General features: G+C 44.2%; 1 protein-coding gene across 1 annotated transcript in view; it reads left to right on the forward strand.

The window, feature by feature from the left end:
- Positions 1–17,539, forward strand: part of syne2b (spectrin repeat containing, nuclear envelope 2b) — a 143,449-nt gene that overhangs the window by 85,002 nt on the left and 40,908 nt on the right. Inside the window, exons 78-97 of the mRNA XM_088925437.1 lie at positions 2,136–2,318; positions 2,839–2,964; positions 4,029–4,159; positions 4,523–4,688; positions 4,857–4,997; positions 5,099–5,254; positions 5,757–5,966; positions 6,949–7,050; positions 8,214–8,333; positions 8,889–9,089; positions 9,466–9,639; positions 9,979–10,110; positions 10,979–11,175; positions 11,690–11,822; positions 12,798–12,980; positions 14,626–14,775; positions 15,158–15,334; positions 15,806–15,961; positions 16,531–16,686; positions 17,072–17,242. Coding sequence (XP_088781563.1) covers positions 2,136–2,318; positions 2,839–2,964; positions 4,029–4,159; positions 4,523–4,688; positions 4,857–4,997; positions 5,099–5,254; positions 5,757–5,966; positions 6,949–7,050; positions 8,214–8,333; positions 8,889–9,089; positions 9,466–9,639; positions 9,979–10,110; positions 10,979–11,175; positions 11,690–11,822; positions 12,798–12,980; positions 14,626–14,775; positions 15,158–15,334; positions 15,806–15,961; positions 16,531–16,686; positions 17,072–17,242 — 3,165 coding nt within the window. The remainder of the gene's footprint in view (positions 1–2,135; positions 2,319–2,838; positions 2,965–4,028; positions 4,160–4,522; positions 4,689–4,856; positions 4,998–5,098; positions 5,255–5,756; positions 5,967–6,948; positions 7,051–8,213; positions 8,334–8,888; positions 9,090–9,465; positions 9,640–9,978; positions 10,111–10,978; positions 11,176–11,689; positions 11,823–12,797; positions 12,981–14,625; positions 14,776–15,157; positions 15,335–15,805; positions 15,962–16,530; positions 16,687–17,071; positions 17,243–17,539) is intronic.

Below are 17,539 nucleotides of genomic sequence, written 5' to 3' on the forward strand. Positions count from 1 at the left end.
TTCCAGGGGGCACCTATTCCTATTCTTTGGATCTGGCAAGAACAAATATTTATTGAAGGAGGCTTCTTTCCTTTCCCTAGCTTGTTCTGTATAGCGGATACCCACTGCAGTATAATGACAGCTAGTGTTTTTAAATTTTACCTTGGTCGGCGGGATACATACAGGTCATACTGTCATACTAAGGAACTGCAGAGCTTTGCCCTTCTTACCTTTGAGGCACCAGTAAGATTTCTGTATTTGGCCATATACAGCGGCTTGAAAGGAGGAAACAACATTGTTGCAGTGAATAACACAGCCACAGTATGAGACATAGAGACGTGGCGGGGTTAAGTAAACACAGTCAAGAGCATTGAGAATACAAATGGTGGGTATTTGCTGTAAGGGCAGAGTGTAGTTTTTAAGTGAAAGGCTTAGAAGATAAGCACTCCTGCAGGTCCGTGTTTATTAACCTCATGCTCATCAGTTCACAGACACAGAGACACAGCTAACCTTTATCCGTGCGAAAGTTGCTACACTGGGTGACAGTAGAAAATAAATTATCCAATTGGTAAATTTTGATTCAAAGCTGCCAGCTCCTATACCAGGAAATAGTTAACTTGTTTGCATTATTTAAATTAACAGGAAAATAATGTTCTGACTGAGCTCTGGTCAAACTGTAAAAAAATATGCTAGTTTTCTGGCACTGATAGCAAATGTCAAGCTCCTAGATTTAAAGGGCAACAAAAGTAAACATTTTAGATGTGGTTTATTTCTGATAATTAGAAGTGATTTTGTATCGAAGAGTAAGAGAGGGAAAATGGCAACTTTCATCGGTCCCGAGCAGAGATCATCTGCACATCATTTAAAAACATATTCTGACTCCTAGTAAGTGATCATTATGAATAAACAAGATGTGAAATGTACTGGATGTCAAGCAGAAGCTTTTCAAATGCACACAGATCTTTGAGTTAAAAAAAGTTCCTGGGCTGAGGAACATATACTGTAGGTCTAAATATGTACGTGTCAAATTGGTACAAGAGGGAACTTAGGCTTGTTATGAGATAATATTGCGAAAAGTAACGTCTAAAGCACAATATAAGACAAATTCCTTTTCTGAAGAATGTTCCTACACACAGGTTCTCTTAAGGAGGTAGTTATCAAACCCTGGAAATGTTTAAGTAGCTACAACATACCGAGTAATGGTCAAATACACTGCTGTGTTTCAGTGTCAGCAAGGAAGTTAAATGTGATACAGCCATTAAAAATGTAGGAAGAAAACTGCTATGAGAAACGGAGATTTTGAAGGAAAGCAAATATAAAGCAAGTAAAACATCTTCCATAGAATTAAATAGACAGTAGTCATACTGTAGTTGTCAATCTGACTTCTTTGGATTTATCATGAACCTAAGAACAGCAGTGTATTTAGCTATACTCTCCAATTTCATTAGTGGTTATAATATGAAATCCTATATATGTTAATGCATAGACTGAGAAATACTGTATGTTTGAACCTTTCTTTAAAACTCTGTAAACACAGACCACCCTTCCACAGATTATGGAGGTACAAAAAACTGTTTTGCTGACTCATCCTTCTGTTATGTGTCTTGTCAGATCCTTAGCTGTTTGTTATCACTATAGAATCATTTGTAAATGCGAAGTGAATTGGCTGCTTCTTGCTGAGCTCTGGCAGTCTGCAGTTATTTCTCATTAAGAGCTAGTGGACAAACAGCAGGCTGATGTCCGGGCTCATTATTCCAGGCAGGATAAAAAATGAGTAAAAAGCTCCTCTGGCATTTGCTTTTAGATTGTCGGTATTCAGTGGCCTTAGTTTGTTGATGTCAAATAGTCAAAATATAATTAGTGGATAGGTGTAATATACATGAATATTCAACTTAAGGTGACAGCATTCACAAGCAGAAAGAGAAACAACTGAGGAGGAAGGAACCAACCTTGTAAACTCACTTTGTTTTGCATTCTTTGCAAGGAAAATGACTGATCTTTATAATGAAGACACACAGCCAATGTCCTGTCACTGTTGTTGAAAAACTTCACTCCACATAAGTTAGGAACGAAACAAAATGTCCTGCCTGGGAAGCTCTTGCACAATAACGGAGATTGTTCTCCCTGCACTTTGCCTGTTTCCCCTGGTGGGTTAGGAGAAGCTCCTGGAGATCGAGCAGAAAGTGGCACTCTTGGCGCTCGGGCAGCAGGGCAGCATGGCCAGTGCTCACGCAGAGGTTGAGGCCCTGTCCTGCAGACTGGAGCAGCTCAAGACCAGCCTGGTCACCTTCCAGCAGCTACTGCAGGAGCAGAACCTTCACAGCCGACTGGCAGGACAGGTACAGAACAGGTCTAGAAAGAACAGTGAAACACAAACTAAGGGGCACTTCTGGAAACAACTTGGAAGGGCATTTGAAAACAAGAACAGGAGGCAATTGTGTAACAAACTACCCGGCCGTGTTGTTGAAGCTGATATATCGACTTCTTCCAAGAAATGGCTGGATAAGATTTGTGGATCAATTAGCTACTAACTTTCAAACAGGCCAAATGGTCTCTTTTCTCAGCCCAGTGGAAAGGGCAGGAAGGACAAACCGCCTGATATTTACATACTGATACAGTGGGCTCTGTACAGCAAAACAAACTGCTAAGCGCAGGGCTAGCATTCTTTCATCTAACTCAGCACCTGATTTCCTTTTGCTAATTTAAGCTCTAGAACATCAATAGTGTTTGAGTTGAGCATTTTCATTTTTGGGAAGGAATTTAGCTGTGCGGGCCTTTAACTTGCTCTTTTTGTCCCTTAAGTAAAAAAGTGTGTCATGACCAATACTCAACTTCAAAATGTCTCTGACTGCCATGCAGGAGGGGAAGTCACCTCTTGAGCACCCCCCAGTGGAAGGGAGGCATCAGCAGAGCGCAAGCGTGCAGGAGATGCTGACCTCTACCGGTGGAACACTAAGCCGACAGAACAGCCTGCAGCAACAGAGGGTAACACACATCCACGGGTCAAACCGGACCTCTGACCAGCATGTTCACTCAACACAAAACCCTGGCTCGATAAATCAAATAGAGCTGATGCCATGTAAAACACTTACTTTTGCATGATTTAAGGAGGAATTACAAGAATTCAAATACCTTAAGTGCTACAGTGTTCATAGTTCCAGCATATTTTGAGGAGATTGAATTCCTGAGAAATGAAAGAGGTATGCAGAAACACCAGAATAATCAGGCACACAAAAAAAGTTTCAATGAATCTGAATCTTAAACATTTGTGCACTGCTGCAGTGAAGCAGCCAAGTTCATTTTCAGTCACGTCTCACACTGAATGAGACTGCCCATCTGTCTGCTGATGGTAAGGCACAGGAAGTAATCAGGAATAGGGGGGGGGAGATACAGTTAGCTTGCTAAGCAATGCCTCACCCCTCCAGGTGCTAACATCTCCATTTAGCCCTGCTTCAGCTAGCCAACCCCATTCCTCACCAAAACACCTCAGCCCCTTTTCCTTCTTAGCTATCCTTATACACCTCTTAATTAACCCAGAGGCGTGGCTAATTCCACGCAGAACCTATCCTGAGAGCTCCTTTCCCTGAACTGGAATTTCACTCCCTTTGAATGCTAATTAATCAATCAGGCCAGGCGTGCCTCATTCTACAGGTTTTTCCAATTATCAGGTGGCTCTCTCACAAAGCCACCTCTCTCAATACCTCCCAGAGAAGTCATGCATTGTAACAAGTGTCACTGTTTGTCCTCAAGGCTGAGATAAAGAGTGATTCTGCACTTATGTAGTTAATACCAACAGAAGAAACATTGCTTTTCAAGTGGTTAAAACTGTGTATGAGTAGGGTTGTGTCTATGCATAAGCCTTAGATCTTACGCTTAAGGTTAAGGTAAGATAAAGTATTGGGTTGTAGTTAAAGCTGGGGCTGGAAATTTGAATACTGTAGGTTGGAGTTGAGGATAATTAAAGGGTTAGGGTTAAGGGTAGGTATGGGTTTAAGGTTAATGCAGGAAGGCAGTATGCTGTATGACAGACACTGCTGCTGTCTCCCCAGGAGCTGGAGCAAGAGCTGAGTGAGCAGAGAGACCTGACCAAGGCCATCGCTCTGCAACACGGGAGGACACGCCTGCACAGCCACTCTGAGCGAGACCCCAGCCAGTCACAAGTCGGCAAGCCTGCTCTCGGGTACGTGGACTGCTCCTGCTGCTAGCCATCACAGGGACAGCCTGGCTCTCTCCTAGTGCTGAGCCTCATTCCAGAAACAGACGCATGAGGCGATAGAATAAAAGTGAACGTAGTGGATTTTGCGCTTGAGTGAAAAGTAAAATGTCTAGTTTGATGTCATGCTAATGCCTTTTTTTTTTTTACACTTTCAAGCTTCAGACACCTGTTAAAGTAAAATGCTGTGTTTAGAACAGTATAATGAAGCAAACAGCTGTGGAATTAAACCAGGTTTATTTTTTTAATAAGCTGAATGAGTCAGAACTACTCTGCAAATGACCCCTGGCTTTGCAGTACATGAGGAGGTGTTCCGTGCTCCTTCACTAGATGCCAAGGTAAAGGCCAGAGTCTTGATGAGGGAGGGCTGGAGCCCCCGGCAGGAGTAGAGATGACTGTGGAGATGTCCGGACTTAAGTGGCAGCCACTTGAGAACAAACTAGCTGCAAGACTGACGATGCTGGAGGAACTTGTACAGCAGGATCTGCCGTCACAGGTTAGTCTGGAGTTTTCCAAGTTGAAAATCAAGTTGAAAAGCAGTACTCAAGCCACGAGGAAAGAAAAAGCAACACACGCTCACTGGTAAAAATGGGGCTGCATTTTCCCAGCAAAACCCTGTGAGTAGCACATGCAGATTCTCAATTCGAATCGCTCTTGCCTGCAGGTGGTGGTAGCAGATGATGGAGTTTCTGCTGCTCACAGTGGCATCGTAAGCAGCCCCAACACCCATGATGTGCAGGAGATACAGGCACTCACCACCCGACTCCGAGAGCTTGGCCACAGTGTACAGTCCATCCCAGCACAGGTGAGGAGACAGAGAGGCATTCCAGCGTGCATGTGAACAGGAGGAGCACTGGTGCAACTCACTGCTTCTTCCTTATCTTTGCCTACTATTTGTTTTGTCAGCCTCACCCCTCTGAGGAGTCCTGCTCAAAGCTGGATGAGGATCTCTATGACATTTTGACTGGGATTAACCTGTCCCTTGGCAGTATGGAGGACTTGCTGCTCAGTCCCTGCGATCTGTCCAGGGAAGACACCCAGCTGCAGATCCCCCAGCTAGAGGTGAGTCTTGTTCCCCCATCATCCCTTACAACAGCTGACAGAGCCCAGCCCTGACCCCTGATGAAAGGGAGGTCTAACTGGACCGTCTTCAGTGTCCTTCATCTAATAAACACTCTGATGTGCTCACCACATGTCTGTATGACATTAAGATCTCTGTTTGTGTACAGTTATTACAGAAATCAGTCACCTATTTGTCTCAGTCTGAGCACAAAACACAAGACACATCACAGTCACACCACTGTTATTAAAGAGGAGATAAATAGACTCATCTTTAGATATTGAAGAGAAGTTTAATGTTTAACTATAAATAATTTACAAAAAGATGACAGGAATAGTATTTACAGTAAGTGAGGAAAAAAGCCAAGATGAGGGCATGGTTGGTGGTCTTTCTCATGTCAACCATAGAAGTGGAGGTTAAAAATCCCATTAGTCCTAAACATTGTGCTATGCCACGCTGGTGCCTGTTAAAGGGGATTCTAGTTTGTCTGTTTGGTGGTTGCAGAGTGTGGCAGCTGATCTGACCAGCCTAGACAGCGAGATGAACAGCCAGAGAGCAGCTCTGAGCCGCATTGCCAGTCTGGCAGGAGCAGAGGAACCGGAGGTGTCCACCTGCTTGGACCGTCTGCAGTCCTGTCTACCCTTGCTTCGCTCAGCCCTCTCCTCCAGAAAGAGAAAGCTGCACTCCCGGCTGGAACAGCTGGACCAATACCAGGTCAGAGTCACATTGCACTGGTAGCTCTTGAGTGACAGACATTATTGTAGAAGAGGGAGAACAAGCCATTTCCAAGCAAAGCATAAAGCTCTCTGTGCAGGTAGAATTCACTAAATAATCTGGAAGACCTGAGTAAATCCTGAGTGAAAAGGTTACAAGTAGATCAGGAGTTATACTTTGGGTTAGGGCTACCAAGCAAGTACAGGAGCTCACATAAAATAAGAGTTAAATCTCTTACCCAGACAGTTGTGGACAGTGTGGAACAAGCAATCCAGTCTTGTTGAAGCCAATATATTGGCTTCTTTCAGCTGAGGTCCATGGACCAATTAGCTACTAATTACTGAACAATATACAAGGGCCAAACAGTCTCCTCATATGGGTTCTTATGTTGTTAAAGTTAAGTTTGAATTTGATGTAATTAAAGGCAACTGTTCTGAAAAAAAATAGCTCTGTCTCAAATATGTTCAATAGCTCAATGGGTTAATTGGATTGATTTCCTTCTCTGTAGTGACTACAGAGAGTGTAATAACTTTACGACAAGATCTTTTGATTGAAAACATCTTAACATGCCAAGAAGCCTCAAGGGCATTTTAGGGAACAAACAAGCCTGCAAAGTAGTAAATTTTTGTCTGAAGAATGAAATCATGCCTCTGGGAGGATGTAAAACAAACTATATCACTTCACGATAGGCAGATTTTGACATCTTTAATTTATTATTAAATTAACCGACCATAATGTGTCCTATAGTAGTTTGTATTTGTTGTTCACATTTTCATGCCTTAGGGTAAATGGACAACTCATCAGTATGAAAGAGTCCCCATCTGACAAATTAACACCTTTTGTTTCTCAGGATATAATGTTTCAAATAAGCACGTACAATAAGAATCACAGCTTGTTGGTGTGATGCATGTTTTGTTACTCATTTATGTTGATCGGTCTCAAATCCATGACCATAACCTTTTTTATTTGTGTAACCCTACAGACAGAGATAAGGAAAATGCATGCTTCCTTGCTTGATAAAAAGTCATTTTTACTGCAAACAATTAATGGAGCCAGTGGCCAGAACATTGCTGAACAGCTGCAGGTAACTAATTTTGAACTAATGATAGATGTCTTCCTTTCACCTCTCAGATAGGACTGTATGCCACAATACTGATCATCTGCACTGTAAGGGAAAATGAAAAAATACTGTGTTCACTAAAATGGTTAGAATACTTTAGAAAATGTATTACTCTTATAAAGTGCTGTGGGAGAGACACATCTCTGAGCTGGCTGAAATGTTCACTGAAATGTTTTTTTCTCTCCTTTCTGGTGAAACTAAGGGAAAGGTGAGACTCAGACAAATGTTTACTGAGGCCTGAGAGTAAACAACCATGAGCATTTGTAGCACCCCTACCATGGGGCAGAGTGACACAAATTGGAACTACCCAGACAGTCACACAGGCTTCAAGCACAGGGGCTGCAGATCTGACTTCAGAAAGCACTTGTTTTTTAGGCTGCAGCGTGCAGAACTGAGTGTTAATACGGTAGAATTATTAATACTATGATGGTCTGACGCTACTGTATGTCCAGGGTGCATCCGGGACAGGCTCCTGCGTAACCCTGAATCGGATAAAGTGTTAGAAAATAGATGGATGGATAGCATTATCAATATGCCTATAAACTTCCATCTTTCACTTTCATGTAGATATCTTCATGGTGGTTAGAAAGTTTTCAATGCAATACTTTGTGCAAATGTTTTATTGTCAGATTAAAAAGCTTTGTGGGTGATGAAAAATATATTACTTCTTCTCCTACCCCTGTAGTTTCCTAGTAGTTTTGTTAATCAGCTTCTGCAAAAATCGAACGTCTTCAAAATGCCCTGTTACCCCTGTTTCTTAATTTTCTCCTGATGCACATTAGAGATTTCAAGCAGGACCCAAAGGGTCTGGATTTACAAGAAGAAATTGTTCAGAATGTTTTTTTAATTGTAAACGGACTGTGAGCATATTGTGTTTGTAATATGTGAGGCTGTGTCAGTAGGTCTTATCCTATGGCTCAGACTCTTGCAATGCTTCATCATATTGTTGTCGTTAAAAGACTTTGATCCGTGTTATACTGTGCTTAAATAGTCTTTCTGCTGAAGAATTATGGATCAGTGGAACGTAAACATGGAATGGTGACACATTTGCCCGAAGCCAGGCAGCATGTGTGTGTTGTGGGCTTAGTGGGGCTTCTTCAAAGGCCTCTGTGTCTGTGTGTCTGCAGATGGCTGTGCAGTTGGAGTCCATGCTGGAGCCCCAGGAGAGCTGTGTGTCTGCACTGAAGGAGCAGGGACAGACTCTGGGTATTCCCACTGCTCTCATGCTGGAGGTCACCAAGTTAGAGGTACAGTGCAGTCTGCTAAGATCATTCCCAAAAGCACTTGCACACTAAGATGGTGAGAATTCATGAATGCACTTTCTTTGGGAAAGCACTTATCTGAAGTTAAAGATGTCAGGGGGTGTTGTTGCATGTTGGTCCATGTTTACGACAACTTGTTTTGTAAACGATTCTGGATTTACACACTCTTAATTTGCGCATTTTTGGTTTAAGGCACCTCAAGAATGTGCTACTTCTTAATTTTGGATGAATTGGTTTTTACTTTAGTGCTCTATAGTGCCAGCAACAGGTATGACGTAGTGATCTATACAATATTCCCTGCGTGTTTCCAGTTACCAGCACATACAATACGCATTGTCATCTTTCAGGAACGCTTTACAAATCAAGAATTTACTTGGAGTATGCAAATATATCCAGAAATTGATTTTAAAATGTAAAAATTAGACTGAGGAAAGTACATAAAGCGATTAAAAGTTCAGGGCGCCTCGTGTTGCTCAGTGCTGCCGTCCTGTCACAGCCTGGTGCAGCAGATCCTGTGTGTGATCCTGTCTGTGTGCTCAGGATGTGCTGGACAGCGCGTGGAGCTCTCTTCACGAGCGGCGCGAGGAGCTGACAGAGAGCCTGCACCTCGAGAGGCACTATGGCCAGCTGCTGCAGGGGCTGGCCAGCCTGGTTGACATGGGACGCCACAGAGCCACCCTTGACCCGAGACTCGCCCTGCACAGCCACACGGACCTCCGGGGCTACCTCCAGAAACACAAGGTGCACAACCACACTGCAGGTGTAGAGGAGTAAAGAGATCCCAGTGTGCTGGAGAGGGAACTGCAAAATCCATTTTTTAAAATACACTTTTATTAAAAGATCAACAATAACACTGGTGTGAGAGCCTTACTGAGGGTCTCTATATTTTCCATATTAACTGTGGTTCATGAACTATTACAGCATTTGCCTTTTTTTATTACTGATCAGTTGACATATACTTTAATGATGAATCCTTCTTTTAACATTTATCCAGTTATGACCTTTACATTGATCAGTTTTTGCCAGTAGGAATATGTTCTCACTGCCCTTTGTTGTTCATGTAATTGGTCTGCATCTAAGCCAAACCCTTGACCGTCTTTTGGTTTGGCTTTGACAGAAATTCTTCCAGAATCTTGGGAAACGCTTGGTTATGATGGAGCACCTCTCCCAGCGGGTGCCGGTGAATCTACTCAAAAAGCACGAGAAGCTTTGGACAGATCTCGTGCAAGAGATGAACTCTCTTCAACAGAAAGGTCTTGAGAAAGGAACGGAGCTGCAGAGAAGATTGCAGGTGCGCTGCGCAGAACCATTCTTGATCACCTTCAAGATTAAAGATAAGCCTTTTTGCATAGATTTAGTACTTTGAAGTCACTGTGTTGTTGCAAAATGAACCGATTCTTCAGGGTTTCAAGTGCCCTGTAATCCATATACTTAACATTCTGTTCAATACCTCGATATTGTATTGGAAGTCCAGTGCTCATTCAAAATGTAATTTTCTTCTAAGTTAGTTGAATCTGACATGAATGGCCAGCCTTTATGACAAACTGTCACTTATTTTATTCCTGGTAAATGTACCATTGTTATGCACTGGCTGCGCTCTCTCCCATGTACTTGGTGCTCTTCTCGGCAGGTCTGGTCCGACTTTGACGAGAGCCACAAGTCCCTGTACAAGCTGCTGCAGGATGTGGAGGCCAGGATTCCCACTGTGGGCCTGGTGGAGGAGTCGGACGAGAGGCTCAGTGAGCGGCTGTCTGTCTATCAGGTACCGTGCTTGTACTGCATTCAAGAGAGGAACAAACACCTTGCAGCAGCCAGGTGGCGCCCTTTCACCTACTGTACCTCGCTCTCAACAACCCCAGAAGTAATGCTAACTAACTATGGAGAGTCACCGTCAGAGTCCATTCAATGGAATATCTGCTTTCTTCTTTACTTGCAGAAAAATGAGTAAGATTCAATTTGAAGCTAAAAATCTGAAAAGGATTTCTTCAGATAGACACCTTCCTGTAACTGTGATCTTCATTCTCTGTAGTAGAACGCAAATACAATCATATTTGTACAGCTCAATCAGTGGTCAGATTAAGGTTTTAGGATTTCCAGTATTATTAGACACTGTAATGTGTTGGGGCTTAGGGTTAGGTTTAGGCAGCGTTGCGTAATTAGTTGGTATTAAAATGAACTAGAACTGTAAAACTCCAGCTTCCTCTTAAAGAGAAGAGCTAATAGGATAAAATAAAGGTCTGATGTATAGGCCCTTTAGTAACATTCACTCTTTCTCGGGACTGGAATCACTGGGAAAATCTCCACACTGCACACTACTGTAAAAAAGAGCTGATATTATTGGAGAGCTGCCAACTGGAGCCACAACAGCAGATTAAGGTTTTGCTATCCCAAGCTCTTTCCCCTTAATGTTCAGTGTTTTATATTTTTAGTTACTTTAACCATCATGTTTCACTGACACATGAATAAGATTCAGGATTCTCCTGAAGCAGGCTTGCGTACGTTGTGTTCAGATTCCAAATCAAGCCTAAAGCACCAGAAACCAGCGTGTTGCCATAGCACCACGTCAGACGAACGCCATTGTCGACGGGAATAATAACAGACCACTTCTTCTTCTTGTCTTTGTCTGGCAGCAAATTCAGGGCATCCTGCGCGAGAACGGCGCGCGCCTCTCCCAGGCTGTAGTAGCAGGGAGGGGCCTGCGGGGGGCGCTGGGCGGCGCGGGGCTGGAGGCGGCCGTGCGGCAGCTGGAGACCAAGTGGCTGGAGGTGCACGTCAGGGTGGAGCAGGACCGCCACCGGGTCGAGACGCTCAGGAAGCTCTGGAGCCGGTCAGCCCCTCCTTCAAAACAGTTACTCTTTACACTGTGTCCCAGTTTGTGCACATTGTGGGGGAATATCAGAATATTGGATATAGGTATATGTCTGTCTGGTATCATATATGATACATCCATTTATCCAGTATGGTAGCAGTGTAGCCAGAGCTTATCTTAGCAGGCAACAGGCAAGAGGCATTACTTAAATTAAGTATATCAGAAGGAACAATTTAAAGGACAAGGACAAAAGTGAATATGTGAATGGGCCACGCTTAAAAAAATTCTAAACAGCAAAAAAATCTGAAGAGTAGCTGACAAACATTTTAAAGTCACCCGCAGTATTGTTTCAAAGTCATATCATAAATAGGTGTATCTTCTGCTTTTAGACTGCACACTTCTCAAAAGTGTTACAAATTTTAAAAAACGTCAGCATATCTGAACCCCAGCACCCAGAACTCCCTGTCTTGACTTGCAGGGTGGTTGATTGCTCTCTGGGCCTGCAATGGTATCTTACTGACTGTGCTGGCAGGTTTCGAGAGGATTCGCTGGCCCTGAGCGGCTGGATGGGCAGTGCCATGGGCCGGCTGAAGACGTGGAAGCAGCATTCGGTCACCCTGGCGCAGGAGAAGGAGACTCTGCAGCAGCGCCTGGCTCACTTCCTGGTGGGTGCGCACTGAGCGCCAGACTGCCCTGTCAGTTAAGCGGAGGTGTTGCGCTTTGAATGTTCGAAGCAATGGCAATGTCTTTAGGTTTGATTCAGGGGAGCTAAGAGATATTTAGTACGGTCTACTGAGGACGAGGACAAAGGCTGTAAGCTGGTACAGTATAACTGTATAGCTGCACGAGGATTACAAACATTTATCTCCTTACACCAACAGTGTTTGGGGCAAAACAAAAACAGAACACTGAGCAGAAAATTGAAAAGAAATAAAGATAAACATAAAAAAGGTAGAAAAGGGGAAAAAGGCAAACATTAATTGAAACAAGCACAGGAACTTGTTAATTAATTGGAACAAGCACAGGTGTATTCCATGCTGCAAAGAGAAGAAAAGAAACACAATGTTTCAGCTGTGGAGCCTTCTTTAGGTGTCACATTCAGCATGGAGTAAACCTTTTCCTGTTCCTTTGCAGCCTACGGATGCGGACGCAGCTCCGTACTTGAACTTCACTAATTAAAAGCCCAACTAAACAGATTAGTTTTTAGTATGACTGCAACAGTGTTTACATTTCTCAGAGTGGCAGGAAGTGAGCTCCAGACGTGGAGATCAGGGTGACTGAAAGAGACTCTCGCACTTATAGGAAGGTGCTACTAAAAGATGTGCCTCAGCAGGGTTTTACGCTCTGTTTGGTACATAGGGAGTAATGAGAGACTCTATTGGAGGGGGTTTGGTACTGTATGAAGGGCTTTAAGAGTTAAAAGTCAAGTTTTGAACTGACTGCGCTGGGTAATGGGGAGCCAGTGATGGTGTGTCAGGATTGGGGTGATGTTGTCACTGAGCCTTGAAGATCACAAATTGTTGCCGTCGTAAATGTAATGGTGCTGTCGTAAAAAACACACACTGCAGCGTCCCCGGAGTTGAGCTGTCAGTGGGACAGCAGTGCTTGAACGTGCGCGTCTGTGGCGCTGCTCTCCGCAGGAGTTCGCTAAGGAGGTGGAGGCGCAGTCGGCCCTGAAGGCCTCGGTGCTCAGCACAGGGGCGCAGCTGCTGCAGCTGAAGCAGACGGACACGGCGGCCCTGCAGACGCAGCTGACGCAGTTTGAGCAGAGCTGGACCGAAGTGCTCTCCAGCCTGCCAACCGTCCAGGAGAAGCTGCACCAGGTAACTGCTGCCTCCGATACTGGTTGCGGTCCACATGGCTGCAGCTCAGCTCGATCAGGCTCGTGGGAGGGGTCTCTCGCACAGTTTGTGGGCAGTCGAAACAAGACTGCCAGACTGGGGGCTGCTTTGAGTCAAGGGTTGTAATATACTGTGAAAATCGAAACTACTGGGACAGTGAAGTGAGATTTGTCATTTTTGCTATGTAGTAATGACATTTGTGTTTCAGATGAAAAGATGAATAGATTTTCAAATTTTGTTTCTAGGTATTTTTTTGCATTCATGTTTGCCCGTGTTAGAATAGTGTCACTGATTGATTTAACTTGAGCATAAGTACTGGGACAAATGAACTTAACCTTGCGAAAAGTTAGTACCCCTCGACATCACCAGACTCTTGACAATTACGTTCAGTGTCCCAAAATGTATACTTTTTCCTGTTGTGTTTTAAAAACATATTTGAGAACATTTTTCATTAAACCTCAAAGCGCAGGAAAGGAGGTCAAGTTCACTGAATAATAGCAGTGCAGCGCAGGAGGGAAGAGTCCTGACCTTCGGCTTCGGGACTCTTGTGGAGGTGTGTCTGTGGAGCAGAGGGTGGGTTCTGGCAGGCAGACCAGATGCTTTCCTCTTTCAGCCGAAGAGGGTTTAGATCCTTCACTGTAGCAGACAAGCAGGAATGCTGGTTATATTGTGCTTCATAATAGCCAATTCTAATGAGGCTCTTAAACCACAAAACACTTGTTTCCTGACTCACTTTGTGAACTTTCCTCCTCTCCATAATTCCTAGAGATAAAATGAATCAGCAGCCTTTTTCTTAATATCCTGTGAACAAACTCTAAGCAGATCAAAGAGGGACCACAGAACATCCTACAAAGCTGCAGGGTCTACATGGACTGAACTTCTGCCAGATACCAATTACAGCTTCAAGTTTCTCCATTTCTATCCACGTCCTGATTGCTTCTCTGTGCAGGTCTCTTCGATGATGCACATTAAACAGGGCTCCCTTCTCTGGCTGCAGAGGACTGCAGCTCAGAATTTCAAAAGGCATCTCCCCCAGTAGTGCGGAAAACGCCAGGCTGTGCTGTTCAAAGCTCTGTTCATTATTACCGTATATAAAAACATTTTACTTTTATCTTGTGCCAAGTTTTTTTGTGTGTTTTAGTGCATGGTGGGAGCTGGACAGTGACACATAAGTGTGTTAGGTTTTGTTTCTGGTTTGGTAATAAATAGAATTGGTCTCTCGACTAATTTTAGATCCATCTCGAGCATGTACTGTAGTTCTTTCTTTCCCTTTTAGATCTGCAAAAATGTACCAATTCCCAAGTTTTTCCCTTGTTATCCGCTGAAAAATTCACCAATTAAATTCAATGTGTTTCACCAATTAGCCACTGGGTGTCACTGTTTGCTGATCGAAACACTGGATGATCACCGTGTCACTTAGGAAATACCGAAATGGAGGCAATAAAGCTGTGTGCCAGGTCACTAGAAATTTTTGGCTTTGTGTTTTAGGACTTTCTGGAATCCAGTCTGAGTTTTTCACTGGACTAGATTCGCAACCTGCCTTTCTTCAGCCGTTAGGGCTTGGGGTTTTATTGGTGCCGAGATGCAGCGGCGAGCCTGACAGGTGTGATTGCTCCCCTGTGTACAGCTGCTGATGGAGAAGGTGTCGTCGCAAGAGGCCATGGCACAGCTGGACCTCTGGATGAGTGGGATGAAGGACCAGCTGCAGGAGGACGAGGAGAGGATTCCCGCGGTCTCCGGCTTAGCCAGCATCACTCAGCTGCTCAAGAAATACAAGGTGCCCCGTCGGCTTTGTGTGACAGCTTGTGAAACAGATCAGTTGACTTGGTGTAGGGGTGTAAGCCATCACTGTTTTTAACTGGGTATTTTTGTTTGAGTAAATCATTTATCACAGGATTACAAAATGTGTGTTTATTCTAAGCCCAAGAGCATTAAACATTTCATTGCACCTGTGAATATGACAAACAAGCTGACAAGAACCTGAAAGTAAAGACTTCAGCTTGGTGCAGCTGTCGATGTGTTAACCTTGCAAGGCAGTGACCAGCGTGTGATGAAGTCTGCTGTGCGTGTTTCTTTGCAGAGCTAACTGACAGCGTGAGAAGTTGCGGGCCTGACAGGGAAGCCGCAGCACTCTGTGTTCACTTGTTCTTCTCTTTCAGGAATATAGGCTTGAGATGAGCTACAGGCAGCTGACGGTGGATTTCGTGAACCAGTCTGTGCTGCAGACCAGCAGCCCTGATGTCCAGGGAAAGCGCTACGAGCGGAAGGAGTTTGCTGAGCAGCTGGGTGCCCTCAACCTGCAGTCACAGCGACTCCACGGAGCCCTCAGTGACAGGGTGAGGCACTACAGCAAAGCCCAGGCTGCGGTCTCTCACGTACACGCTGAGACCAGGAGCCCGCTGTTCTCTTGAGTGAAATTTCTTCATGAGTGTATACACGTGTAGTTTAAAATAGTGATACATTTATTTCCGTGATGTGGTTCATCCTTTTGGCCAACAGCTCTTGGGTCCTGGGTTAGATTCTGGATTGCAGTGCCTTCTTGTGACGAGTTTGTACATTTTTCCCATATTTGCCTGGGTTTTTGCCAAATGTTCCAGTTTATGTCCACTGTCAGTTAACCCAGTCGACTTGTCTTTAGGTGTCCCTAAATTGGATGGGCGTCCCATGCAGGATGGGTCACCCTGTGCCCTGTGCTTCTGGAAGAGGCTTCGGTTTATCCTTACTGGTGAAAACCCGATTTTTGATCCTGCATGGTTGAATATTTTGCTGGTGTGCTTACATGTGTGGGTCATTGCATTGCAACACAGATCCGGCATCTGGAATCCCTACAGGAAGAGTACACAGAGAAGGAGAACAAACTACAGCTCATCCACAGCTGGGTTACAGCCCAGCGGGAGAGAGTGTCAAGGTTCGAGAAACCTGATAGCCGAGCCCTGGCAGAAAAGGCCCTGAAAGAGTGTCAGGTATGGTGCCAGTTCTGTGACTCTGCTCTTCTAGATCGGTATCTTGCAGTAAGCCCTTCAGAAGTCAAGCATGTTGCAGTCTTATCTGCCTATCATTAAGTTGTAAAATATTTCTTCTAAAGATTTTTCAGATCTTGTTCGGTAGGTGAAACGCATGTAATTTCACAATAAGAAATGGTTTTGAGTGCATTCTTTACTCTAATTAATCTTCATATCTTTCTTGGAATCATTGGCTTTGGCCTCACTGGTCTATGCTGGGTTTCCCATTGTAACACAGGTTGTTAACTGTTCACTTTTATTCAAGTCTCCAAAATTGTCTCCAGTGTAGAGTTTCCAGCCGAACCAAATGCAATTTATACAATGTTACAGTAATGTTTTGTAGATTACTGTAATATTGTGTAAATTGTACTAATGTAATGGACCCTATAGCTTTACAGAGCAGCTGTACTTGATGATTAGTGCCCCTGTCTTTAATGTCTCCCCTAACTGAGCAAACGCTACAGCTCCTGGCGACTGTGATTCTTGAGTACGGGGATGCTGACCTGCCAGCTGTCTATGTGGTTCGTCAGGAGACTGAGGAGAAGCTGAGGGTGAAGTCCCGAGAGGCCGAGGGGCTGCGTGAGAGATGTCAGTCCCTGGACACGGGGAGCAAGGAGGGAATTCGGAGGGACTTCATGTCACAGGTGGATGACATCAGTGTGGCTTGCACAGGCCTCAGTCAGCAGGTACTGACAGTGGAGTCTTCTGTGAAGCAGCATAACGGGCAAGCTCTCCACCACCTGCACCAGAGTATTAACAAATTAACCTTTCTTTTTTAAAATACCAGCTCTCAGTATGCAAGACCCCCCATATACTGTAATGTGAAGGCTGCAGAAATGCTCTTCTGATGAATTATTGCAAAAGTATTGAAATGTATACTTAAGTGTAAAACATTTTGAAATCATGGACACAGTGCAGTTTTTTTTCTTTTACTATTCTATTTGTTTCATTAATTTGTATATATTCTAGGTGTGTTGAGGGATATTACTTGTGGTGAATGTAATTTTCAGCCACATGTTGCACGTTCCAGTCTTGAACGAACCTTGTAAATGCTTGCTATCGTGAACCCAGCTTGCTCAGATGAAGACGTCCCTGCAGACAGTGGTCCAGCGTTGGGGGGAGTTTGAAGGAGTATTTGGAGAGGTGGAGCTGAGCACGATCAAGGTCCGCTACAGCCTGGAGCACTGCTGCTGCCCCCTGCTCTCATTCGAAACTCTGAGGGGCAAGGTGGAGAGCCTGAAGGTATTTGTGGTCCGTCTTTTCATTTTATTCACAGGGCATGCATTTGCACCTTGCATTGATTGCATACTCCTCTGTCTCTGAACCGTTCACTAGCACGTTGTGGATAGAGTAGGCTCAGTCCTCTTGCAGTGCATTGCATCCATGCCATTGAACCGGTTTCCTGGAAGAATAGCAATGGGCAGCAAATCACATTTGGCTCATTGGGCTCAGACTCTAGATGTTCTGCTAATGCTATGTCATTATGCGTGAAACTAGCACAAATTACTTTGGCAATGAGCACAGTGATGTCTGCCTAAA

This window comes from Atractosteus spatula, chromosome 9 (assembly GCF_055471065.1).
Source record: "Atractosteus spatula isolate fAtrSpa1 chromosome 9, fAtrSpa1.hap1, whole genome shotgun sequence".
NCBI classification, from domain to species: Eukaryota; Metazoa; Chordata; class Actinopteri; order Semionotiformes; family Lepisosteidae; genus Atractosteus; species Atractosteus spatula.